The sequence below is a fragment of the Monodelphis domestica genome, chromosome 7 (genome assembly GCF_027887165.1).
Source record: "Monodelphis domestica isolate mMonDom1 chromosome 7, mMonDom1.pri, whole genome shotgun sequence".
Classification (NCBI taxonomy): Eukaryota; Metazoa; Chordata; class Mammalia; order Didelphimorphia; family Didelphidae; genus Monodelphis; species Monodelphis domestica.
Genome location: NC_077233.1, coordinates 43,882,168 through 43,894,296, shown reverse-complemented (window position 1 = coordinate 43,894,296; position 12,129 = coordinate 43,882,168). Strand labels below are relative to the sequence as shown.

The window sequence follows — 12,129 nt, the reverse complement described above, 5'->3', positions numbered from 1 at the left end:
CCCCTGCCCTACTCTCATATACTTATCTCACTTCTGACTGACGCCAGTCTTGAAGGCAGCAAGGAACTAGCATTAATATTTGCTTCTGCTAGGGAGAACACAAAATGTTCATCTCTTCCGTGTGATTCTAGATGAGCTCCTTAATCTCAATAATCATTTAAAAGGGTCCCAAAGAAGTAAGATTCACAAGTTTTCTTGGCACCCCTTCCTATCTAAGGATGAAGACATTTTGTGAACTTGTGGGGTTAAAAGTATATTCTTCGCTAGCACTTACAGTCCCTGTTTAGAGACTAAGGGATCACATACCCATTATAGAAAGAGGTGAATTTCCAAACAAAGGCTCATCTACCTATAAGATTATCTGTGAGAACCAGATTAAAATGTAATTTGGAAATGTTTAACAAAATAAATAAAAATACAACATAGGTAATGCAAATTTGTCATCTTTTAAAGCAATATCTAAGAAATATCCATTTCTTTTTGAGTTGACTGAGATGATCTCAGTGAGGTGATTAGAGTACTCCTTTGATTGACCCTCACTCTACAGATTTGGAAACTGATTCCTCCCAGAGATCGACATATTTATCTAAAGTCACACAATAAGTATCAGAACTGGACCTTGAACTTCAAATGGAATTTGGACTCAAAAATTAAGTCATATTTTTCTCACTCTTTTTTTAATTTCTCTACAGGTGAGTTGACATATATCTTGGGCTCATGGTGATTGTTCAGAATTGTTGTTCTGAATCTTCTAGCCTTCTGAGGCATCTGGCCTTTGATTTGCTAAAGAAAACACAATTCTGTGACTTTACTGTCATGGAAATGATCAAGCTGATCCCATTTGTGATGACATAAACTATTATGTCAGTGATAATGTTTGTGCTATTCACTTTCTAGGTGCTAATGCCTTCCCTTTCCAGTTTACCTTCCATTTACTCTGTACATACCGTAAATGTACCCTGTTATTCATGTGTTGTCTTCCTCTTCAGAGGGGAAGAACCATTTTGTTTTGTTTTTGCTTTTCCTTATATTCCTAGATCTTTGCACATTTTGCATAGCACACAAGGAGTGCTTAATAATATCTGTTAACTAAGTTACTAAGTGGAAAATTCACTTTAAACCTTAAAGTATTATACAAACATGAAGCGTACTAAGCTGTAAAGAATATGAGTGTTGGAAACATGGAAAATTCCATTTCCATAAACTATAGAGTAAAATTGACAGAGCCTATTGACTAACAAGCAGAACACAGGGGGAACTGAAAATTTTATTAGCATAATAATCTGTATCTTTAATTTAGAATAATCAGGGTCGTTTTTTTTAAAAGTATAAATTCCACAGTTTAAAACAAGTGTGTTGAATATAGTATTCAAATTTTATGTTTTTAATTTGTTAGTAGAGTCTATTCCTAGACACGAACTTCAGTTCCATAGAGAATAGTAAGACATTTAATTAAAGGATAGAAGATAACATTAGTTACAATACTATGAGTTATACTGTATGGCTTAAAATTCTACTGGATGGCTCCCAAGTAAGATAACATCTCACTCATACTCATCACCAGCATTACTCTAAGAATTATTAATCATGCCATGTTTTATGTGATGGGTTAATTAATTTATCACCACGGTGGCATCCATAGTCTGCAATATAAACCACAGAATTTCTTCACCTTATAAAGGTCTCAGAGAAAACCATCATGTCTCTGGCACTTACTAGTTGTGTGACCAAAGGCAAGTCACTTAATCCATCTTGGCCATAGGCAACTCACTTAGTCTCTATATTACAAACTGGTCCTATTCTTCATGTCACTGGAGGGAGTTTTCATACAAATAGTTGCCCCACATAAAAAATCACAATATATGACATAATACAATATTGTACATGAGTGGGAATAATGGATTGAAAGTTTGCCATTACCTTTTACTATTAAGTTTCCGGTACTGCTAGCTGTTCCAAAATGATTCGTTGCTATGCAAGTGTAACTCCCAGCATCAGACTTTGTCACATTCATGATTCTAAGGCTTCCGTCTTCAGAAAAAGTAATTCTGAAAATAAAATAAAGATAAAAATCATCAATGTTATACCAACTACCCAAGTGGAAATGTGATTCTTCAAATTGTAAATCCTGCCTTGATTGCCAAGGTCATGGAATCAATCATGCGTTCCGCCTGGGTATCATCCAGTCTCGTATCCAGTGATACCGGCTTATAATTAGTTGAGTTGGTCCAAGAATTACAGGCAGAATAGGAGGGTACTTCAAAAGCTACCTGGTCTATCCCAGACCTGAACAACACAGTCTTACCCAACGTGCCCAGCAAAGGATAGCATAGAGGACAATTTCATGAGTGGCTAATGTTCTCCCTCACCTCAAGTTATCGATTATTTTCCTATTTGTATACTTCTTGTATACAAGTACAATGTAGGGACCATTTCATTCTTGACTCTGTATCCAAAATATCGAATACAATTTCATACATATAAGATTAGCTCTCCCCATTAGTCCATTAGTGTGAATAATGAATTACCTGAAGTGTTGTATATATTCCAGCTTTCACTATTTGAAGTTATAATTATGTAAAATATGGTCATTGGTTCCAGCCCAATGGAAATATGCAGTGTGAATTCAAATAATAAGACTACTTCAAGGGGATTCATTATTCACAATAATGGAGACTTAACTGTAAAAGGCACTTAATAGCCATTGAGCTAAATTGAAATAGTTATTCTGCTTTTGCTTGAAACTTCTTCCTTTTGTGAAGGAATCCCTACTTTGTTCCCAGATAACTTTTGGATAGTTCTAATTTTAAAGAATGTTTCTCTCCTCCCCCTTCCATCAAATCTAAATTTGCTTCTTTTTTCAGGATATGAAGGACTTTTTCATATTTTCTCTTTTACATTTTTCCAGATTACATGAAGATATCATTTTTTTTATTGGCTGCTGGCTTCCCTCCTCCTCACAACATTATGTCTTTCATGTTTCCATTTTTCAGTTTCTTCCCTGGAGGTCAACACCCACAGGTTATTCTTCAGATATTAAATCTGTAGCTGTATATAATATTCATTTGGATCTATTTGTTTCACTCTTCATTATCTCATGTAATTCTTTCCAAGTTAAAAAACCAATTTGCTCATCATTTCTTATGGGACAATAGTATTCCATCACAATCATATACCAAAATTTGTTTAGCCATTCCCCAGTGGATGGACATCCCCTTAATTTCTAATTCTTTGCAGTCCCAAAGAGAGCTGCTATAAAATTTTGGAAGATATAGGTTCTTTTCTATTCCCCTAATGTTCTTGGGAAATTAAACCAGCAATGGTATCACTGGGTCTGAAGTTACACATAATTCTGTATCTCTCTGGGAGTTATTCCAAATTGCACTACAAAATGGTTGGATCAGTTCACAGTTCCATCAATAGGGTATTAGTGTCCTCACTTTTCCATGTCCTCTCCAACATTTGTCATTTTGCCTTTTTGTCATTTTAGCCAATTTGATGGGAGTGAGATGATCATTCAGAACTGTTTTGATTTGCTAGTAGTGATTAACTAGGGCATTTTTTCCACAGGTCTATATATGTTTTTAATTTCTTCATCTGAAAATTGTCTGTTCATTCCAAGTTTGATGCTTTGCAACATGCTCATTTTTCTTGTTTCTTCCTTCTGAAGCCAAGTAAAACCCTCTTTTTTTTCCAGTTTTCTCATCTGTAAACTGAGGGGTTTAATCTAGATGACTTTTAAGATCCCCTTTATCTCTGAAACTATGATCCTAAGTTTAATCTCTCTACCCTAAGGCAATCTATAAATTATGTCAGGACAACTATGATGCCTTCTGGAGACTCCTTTTTTCCAGAAATTTTCTTCAATTGGTCCTCATATGGTAGGAGTAAAACGATCTTCTTCATCATGATTCCTTTCTCTGTCCCCAGATAATCTGTAGTTTATCAGAGTCCTTTTTTAATACTTGACATCCAGGGCTGAATACAATAGCATAGGGGTGATGGGGACTGGAGAAGAAGACAGAAAGCTGTTATTTCTCTTATTCTTAGAAGCTATTTCTCTCCTATAACTATCTAAGATTGCATATTTGGGAGAGGGGGCACTATAATTTATTCTTGACATATTGAGGATCCCTGGAATAGAGGGCTCAGTCTCTTGCTACTACTACACTTAAAGATTTCCAATTTGGTAGAATCTATCAGAGGTTATGCCAAGCTGCCCAAGTTTATCTTATCCATGGTCATTTCCATGTCTGTAGCCACATCCATACCATGTTGATTGCTTGGATGAATAACATTTATACTACATGAGAAAATATAGATGAACTGTGAAGTACACCAATGGAGAGAATTGAGGAGATATAGGAATCTTAAAGGATAGAAATCATATCCTTTGTATGGAATATTAGACACGAGTTATTAATATTTATTTGTATTTGGTTAATACCTTAAAAAGCAAGATACAATTAACTCAGATACATAAAAATTTTAAAGCAAAAGACAGGCCTTTAGAAGCAGTTTAATTTTTCTGTTTTTTGTTATTATCATTGTGGTTGTTATAGCCCTCATAATATCTTTAGCAGAATGCTAGTTCCTTGAAGTAAGGGACTTTTTCACTTTCATACTTGTATCCTCAGCACCTAGCACAATGCCTGGTCATACAGAAAGCATTTGTCAAAATACTTGTTAATTGATTGATTAAGGTTGGCAACCTGGATCCAGGAAGAACAGTGGGTCTAGGATCAAAGAACTTAGGTCTGGGTCCAGGGTACCATGTTTATGTTTGGGATTATGAAATCCCAGATCAACCACTTAATCATTCTGAATCTCAGTCTTCTCACGTATAAAATAAGGGTTTTGGATTAGGTGATTTGTAAGCCCATATGGGTCCAGATCCTATGATCTATATTTAAATTCACAGTACATGGGAATCATAGGATTGCAGATTTTAAGATGGGAGAGAACATATAAGTCATCAAGGACTAAAGTGGTAGGTAGAGATGAGATTTTTAGTCAGGCTTCAGATATCTTAAAGAATCATTTATAATCATTCTCTCAGCCTCAGGTTTCTCATAAGGGTAGAATAAAAAGACTTAGTTCACAAGGTTATAGTGTGGATCAAATGTGATAATGCATGCAAAGTGCTTTGTAACTTTTTGCTAAATCTTCATTTGAGCACTAACATCTCAGAAATGGGCAGATGTTTTACACTAGGAATTGATTTATTTCTTTGTTGTTATTTCTTTCTCCAGGCTTCCAAAAGTGATGCAAAAGTTAATAATGTAGATTAAATTTAAAAATATGTCCTGTTTACATTTTTTATTTTTGGAGAGCCTGTGGTTAAACATTTATCAGAACACCAGGAGGTTAGACTTATTATAACACCTACTCTACATAGTTATTGTAAGCAGTAGATGAAATAACATGCAAAGAACTTTAATAACCATAAAATACAATGTAGAGGTTAGATATCTATCCTTCTCATTTTACAGATAAGAAAACCAAGGCCAGAGCAGTTTAGTAACTTGCCTAAAGCCAGTTAGAAAGTGGCAGAGCCAGAATTTAAGCGTGGTTCCCATTATTCCAAGTTTTCCATTCTTTCTACTTTACCCACCCTAGACTAAGTTGTATTAAGTTCCTTTGGCTTGAGGTCAAGAAATAGTAGTGGGGCACTTCAAGAATCCATAATTTTCTCTATGGAGAGAGTTCCTTAACATGCAGAGATTACTTTATGGTTTTTATGCCTTATGTCTGAGAGTGGTTATGTTTATAAATGTTATCATCCTATGGTATAAGCCTCCCCAAACTTTGCTAGTCTGTCCTTCTAAAGACTGAAATATAATCTAAAGTCACCATCATGTTTAAAGCCTTCCCAGTTTGGTGGGGATGATCAGAGTTTGGATTCCAGTGGTATAGCCTTTAAGAATCCAGGGCCATCTCCCTCACTGAAATAATGGACTAGAATAAATCTTTAGTTCAGGCTGAAATACTTTGCAGTGATATCATTGTGTGTGTGTGTGTGTGTGTGTGTGTGTGTGTGTGTGTGTGTGTGCATTCCCTATTAAGCAAAGAAAAAGACTACTTTAGATCACTGAGGGTCTTAAAAACCGCTAATTAGGTATAAAAAATCCCTTGATTGACCATTTTAAGCATTTTCATTGAAAGTGTTCTTTCTAGATGAGAAGTTCAAATTAAATGAGGCATTATTAAGCATATTTTTGTTCTGAAATATGTCAGCCAATACATTTTTAATGAGCTGCAAGAACTGAGGTTAAAAGAACCTAAAATGTTCACAATTTGGTGCGTGTTCAGAGAAGAAGCAAATGTTGACTGTATATCTCAGTTTCTTTAGTCAGAGTTTGGGACAGCTAGATTGGGTAGTGGATAGAGGGTCAGACATAGAGTCAAGAAGACTCATCTTCCTGAGTTCAAATCTGGTTTCTGTCACTTAGTAGTTGTGGGACCTGGGCAGTTCACTTAACCCTTTTTTTGCCTCAGTTTGCTCATCAGTAAAATGGACTGCATTTCAAACCACTCCAATATTTTTGCCAAGAAAACCCCAAATGGGGTCATAAATGGTTTGTCATGACTGAAAACAACTGAACAATGACGTCAAGATGGCAAGTTAGTTAGCATGCTTCTATCTTGCAAGATGGATCAAATCACCTTATATTATCCTCCTGGGAAGGACTTCCAAGTAGATTTTACAGAATATTTTTTTAACTGGGTTAAATCACTTTGGGGATGATGAGGCCAAGGAGATTGACGTGTTCTCTTACTGAGGAAGATAATGTTCAGATCCAGCTCTGAAATGGAATAGTTTCCTGGCCACAGACAAGTCACTCCATCACGAGGAGCCTGGGCTTCCTCATTTGTAAAACATGTAAGAAGCTGAGCTTTTTCACTTTCCAGAACAGAGCAATAAAATGTTAGATTTCACTATTGAAAGATATACCAGAAAGACAGGAATATGAACTGGGTGGGTGCAGAACACTGACCTGAGCTGGCTTTCTTAAGTTACCTTTTGTCTTTGCTCAAATTCATTTTTAGACAAGTCAGTTAGTACTTAAGTTAGCTGGAATAAGAAACTGGGATCTCTTTCCCAGAAATAGGAGTCAAAAGGACTTACCTATCTGGTCTACTGAGGCCATTTTGCCTAATTTTTGTTAGCTCGCTGTGATGGCTAATTCAGAAGAGTTCTCCTCCTGCCCTCAATCCTTATACTCTTATAGCAGACTTGCCTAGTGGAGATTTTGCCACTTCTTCTTCCCCCTTCTTCTTTCTCTCTTTTTTCCTCCTTCTCCTCCTCCTGGATTTCTGGTAAGGAATGGGACTTACAGAACTTACTTATGATCTATTTAGGTAAGCAACTACTGCAGCTCAGACAAAAGTATAGTTTGGAGCAGCTCCTCTCGCATCCTGCCAGAAGTGTAGGCAATTTTTTTATGGGTCATTGTGTACAGTTAAGATTACTCTCCTTCTAGTTCTTGACAATCATTTTAAATTAAAGACTAATTATTCTTGAGGTTTTTTTTTTCCTTTTTACAGAGAGTATGTGCTTAATTCTTTAATTCTAAATTAAATTATTTCTAATTCCAAAGTTAAATTAATTCTAAACTAAATTCTTTAATGTGTTTAATGCTTGCATGTTAACTCGTGAATCTCTAAACTCTATCTTTTCCCCAGAACAGGAGGTGGAGAAGGCTGGTCTAATGTGTCATTGATCGCTACTGTGCACTTACCCGAGAGACAGGATGGACCCTTGCCAAGTCCAAGCATTATGGCTCTTTATAGCTACAGAATCAGGAAGCAACACCAAGTGCTTAACTCTGAAACACCAGGTGTTCTAGGGCAGGGGATGAACAGAGGTAAGCATGGCTGATAAGCACGACACTTTGCTGTTAAGTAGTGGTCAGAGTGGTTGAAGATAGTACATGACTGACAGCATCTGGTCCTTATTATTAAATAGGGCAACAGTCTATGCCTCCCCCACTCCCTTGTGGTGTAGATGTGCTGAAATACTTTCAGGGTTAGAGACTATAATTTCCCTCATTACCTCATTCCTCTGGCTCATCACCTGGCTAGTCAGAGAGGAACGTTCACAAACGATTATGTTTTGCAAGGGAAGGGATGCAACATAGATGTATATGCTATAAAAACCATTTCATGGAACACCTGCCTTCAAGCATTATTCCTAAATTGGAATCTATGACCTGTGTCCGATGATTATTATCATCATGGGATATTATTAGAAGGGCTCTAATCCAGACCCTTACCTTCAAGAGAGTGAAGAGCTAAATGAATTAGGTCAAAGGTTGGATGGTCTCTTTGTAAAAATCATTCCTAGACCATAGTCCAAGGCTTTCTAAGTGGGAGATTGTGGGGAACAAAGCAGAGGAACAGGAATTTTGGAAGAGGGACTGTGTCACCCTAACTCTAGATTTAGTAAACTGTCTCAGCTGCCTCCTGATTCCACTCTTGTGGGTTCTTTCTCCATCTGGTGAGTTCTTCCCAGAAGCTCCATCTTGGGGAAGAAACATAGACCAGACCTTCCTGATTCTCTGAATAGAGCCATCAGCTCCAGCACGAGAAACTCTTTCCCCCACATTTTCTGATCTTTCTTCATCTTTGCCTCCCCAATTAGAATATAATTTCCTTGAGGGAAGTGACTCTCTTTTTAAGGGTATTTGTATCCTTGGCACAACTAGCACAATTCCTGCTACAGAGATAGGGAGAATGGTGCTCTGCTAAACAAGTGTATGAGCTCTTCTCCTGCTACTTGGACTGGGCTGGGGGACTCGGGGTATTTCTTTATTGCCTGTAGGGAAAATCTTTTTCCTTTCTTATTTTAGCAGTGTGAAAGGGGATAGGAACTTAAATAAAATGAATGTATTTCAAAAAAAATATTGGAGATTGAAACATGGTGATGGGGCTTCTGGAAGGAGTCCCAACCTCTAGGCACAATCTGTTTTGAAGAGGTCATGCTGTCTCAAGAAAGACCAGTTGGATCACACCCGAGTCCGTTTGGTACCAAGAGATGGGGCATATCCACCAGAAGGTCCTGGGATGAGTGGGAGGGAAAGCAATGGGCATGTACATCCTCCTAGCTCCCCATGGAATGACTGTGAACATTTTGAACAGAGGGATACTGGCTTTCTAGAAAGACAACATATTGAGAGTTTAAACAGATTGATTAACACAATATACAATATGTTTTGTAACCAATCAATGAAACATTAAGCCAGTGATTTAACTAATTGAAGGAGCCCTGAAGGTGGAAGCTGGAGCCAAGATCTGAATAGGTAAATCCATATGCTAAATTCTTATAGTAACTTTGTGGCCCACAGAAGGGGCAGAACTTGCTCTCTGATAGCCATTATTCTCTGAGTTATGGCCAGAGTAGGTAGGATATGCATATGATTGATGATATCTGGTCCTCAGTACTGAATTCAGCCAGAAACTGGTCAACAAATTCCTCTGGGACTGAGTTAGGAGATCATTCTTATGATAGTTAAGAATTTGTATCTGTAATGTTCAACTGAAATCTTTCCCAAACCATTTTAAGCCCATGTCCTCTGGTTCAGTTATTTGCCAGCATCTTCATAATAACTCTTTATTGAAAATAATAATTGCCCACCTTTAACCTCCTAGTCTGATTTCTGGTATCATTTCCGATCCTTGCATCAATAAAATAAACAAGCTGCACTAAACCAATCACAGGGAGATGGAAATAGATACTTTTTTTTCATGTACACAACATACACACTTACACACAAATTGTTCAATAAACATTGTCTGATTATTTTCCAGAGAGCAGATGTACTGACAAAAATAGTCATGATCGAATCCTGATTACCACAATGATCATTCAAAGCTTTCCAATTTTCTACAACTTAGCAAAAATAGTTTTCAAAGAGTTAATCATATTCCTATTTACAAAATAATTGACTAAAATTGTGCAATGTTGCCAACTGAAATCCAGCAAATAAGGTAGCATTTGGATTGAGTTTCTGAAGGATGCTGAACACTCTGGGATGTGACTTAACTCTTTCAGTCATCGTCGAAGGACCTGGTAGTAACTTACCTCTTCAAAGTACCAAATGGTACCTTTGTAACTCTAGAAATATCAAATCATCAAATGCCTAACCCAAGGAAGGGCCGTTCTTGAGCAAAATTAAGTAGGTGGAATTTTCTGGTTCCATCTCCCTGCTTTGCATTTCTTGTCCTGAAAGTTTCCTATAAGACATATTCATAGTGCCTCTTGGCCCTCAGGATCCTAAACCTCCTTACTGATTTTCTATTACTAGGGACTTCTACATATTCCTTCTTTTCCATTTTATTAATATTTGCCTATTTCATTCCCTGTCATGGGAACAAGCTAATTTGGAGACCTGATGTACTCCGTGAAGATATAATAGATGATGATTTGCTACTATCCTCTTGGCTCTATGCAAAGCTATAACCAAAAAGAATGAATTTCTAATAGTGAAGCTCTAGTCACTGCAGAAGGCCAGCTCATTTACATGTTAAAGGGCAAGCAGATCTGTTGGTTTTACCTCTAAAATCATGCCATGTAGACACTCGACCTATTCTGACTCTGTATGTGTTACTCCATGTAAGGTTAAATGAGGATGGGGGAAGATCTCATATGTGTGCATGAACAAAGTAGGACAGGATGTGATGTTTCTGCTAATGTACATTCTAGGTCAAGCAACCCCAACAGCTCATAAAAGAGAAAGAATTTAAAATAAAAAGAATAAATAATCTTCATGAGGACATGGGACAATGGATGGAGAATTAGCCTTCTTAGTTGAACGGACCCACCTAAAAACATTGGTTTATGTGGTCCTGCCTAAGACACTTCAACTTTTGCTGTTCTAACCCAGAGATGTCAAATACAAATAGAAATGAGAACCATTAAATTAAATATAAGTATCCTTGCTAGTCCATGTTGACTTAGAAAACCACATAATAGCATAATCTATGCTCTATTGCATTTTTAAAAATTTTGCTAAATATTTCTCAATTGCATTTTATTCTGGTACTCTGGAGTGCTGTTCGCTATAATAACCTTCTCTGCATGTTTGACATCATTGTTCTGCTCTATTGTAAGTAAACTTCCAAGACCATAGTGGCTAGAATGCTACACTTGGAATCAGAAAGACATGAGTTCAAATCCTGAAGAAGAAATTCACTGGCTTATTTTCATTCAGGCTCACTTTATTTATTTTAAAATGAGGATAGTAACAGAAACTACCTCACAGGGTTGTAGTGAGATTTTATATATGTGTGTATAAAATGCTTTGCAAACCTTAAAATACTATATAAAGGTGAACAATTATTGTTATTTATACCAATGAAATCACAAGTCTAGTATCTTAAAATAATTTTATGACATAGAAATTATTTCACAAGTTCCAAGTATTTAAAAACAGACTCTCTTAAGATGTATGCAACTGGCTCCACTCTTATGTGACACTACTCAGAAAAGTTGAAAACTCAATTTGACTTGCAGATTTCCATAGGTTTTTTTTTGAAATTTCACCATCCAAAAGATACTTGCAAAACAAACACTTGATCTTGGGTGTAAATTAGATAGAAATCAAAGAATCCCCAAGTTTCATTCAAAGCCAATGTTTGAGATATCCACTTTTTTCTCCTTTTCTTCTTCCTATTTTTCACTCTTTCTCCCCTGACAAAAGCAGGAGCAACACACATCCTGATCTCTAAATGAAGGCTTTCCTAAATCTATTCTCTATGATTTCCACAGCCTAAATCTATCTCCTGCTTTCATTTAGCTACAGTTTTTACTTAGTGATTACAGGGAAAAGCAGAATTTTCCTGATCTTTACTGTGGATTCCATTTTTTCTTAAATTTCCCCTTTTACTGACCTGTAACTATTAGTCTGCTAGATAATGTGGCCCTTTTCTACTACCCATGGATACTGATTATATTAGATAAGAAGAATTGAAAATGTAAATGTTTCAAGTTCAGAATAGGTTAGTACTGACCTACCTGCAGGCTATTTTTTAATCATTGATAGCATCAGAGAAGAGCCAAAAATGATAAAGTATCAGGTGGCAAAAATAAAGATGTGACACAGGACTTCATTTTTTTTTCCTATAGAG

The 12,129-nt window shown here is 36.5% G+C and overlaps 1 protein-coding gene across 20 annotated transcripts in view; it reads right to left on the bottom strand.

The window, feature by feature from the left end:
• The window catches only part of LOC100619412 (contactin-4), a 1,170,520-nt gene that overhangs the window by 81,456 nt on the left and 1,076,935 nt on the right, over window positions 1–12,129 (bottom strand). For all 20 annotated transcript variants that reach the window (XM_007500110.3, XM_007500117.3, XM_056804538.1 and 17 more), the window contains one exon: window positions 1,921–2,048. In XM_007500110.3, the coding sequence (XP_007500172.1) occupies window positions 1,921–2,048 (128 nt within the window). The remainder of the gene's footprint in view (window positions 1–1,920; window positions 2,049–12,129) is intronic.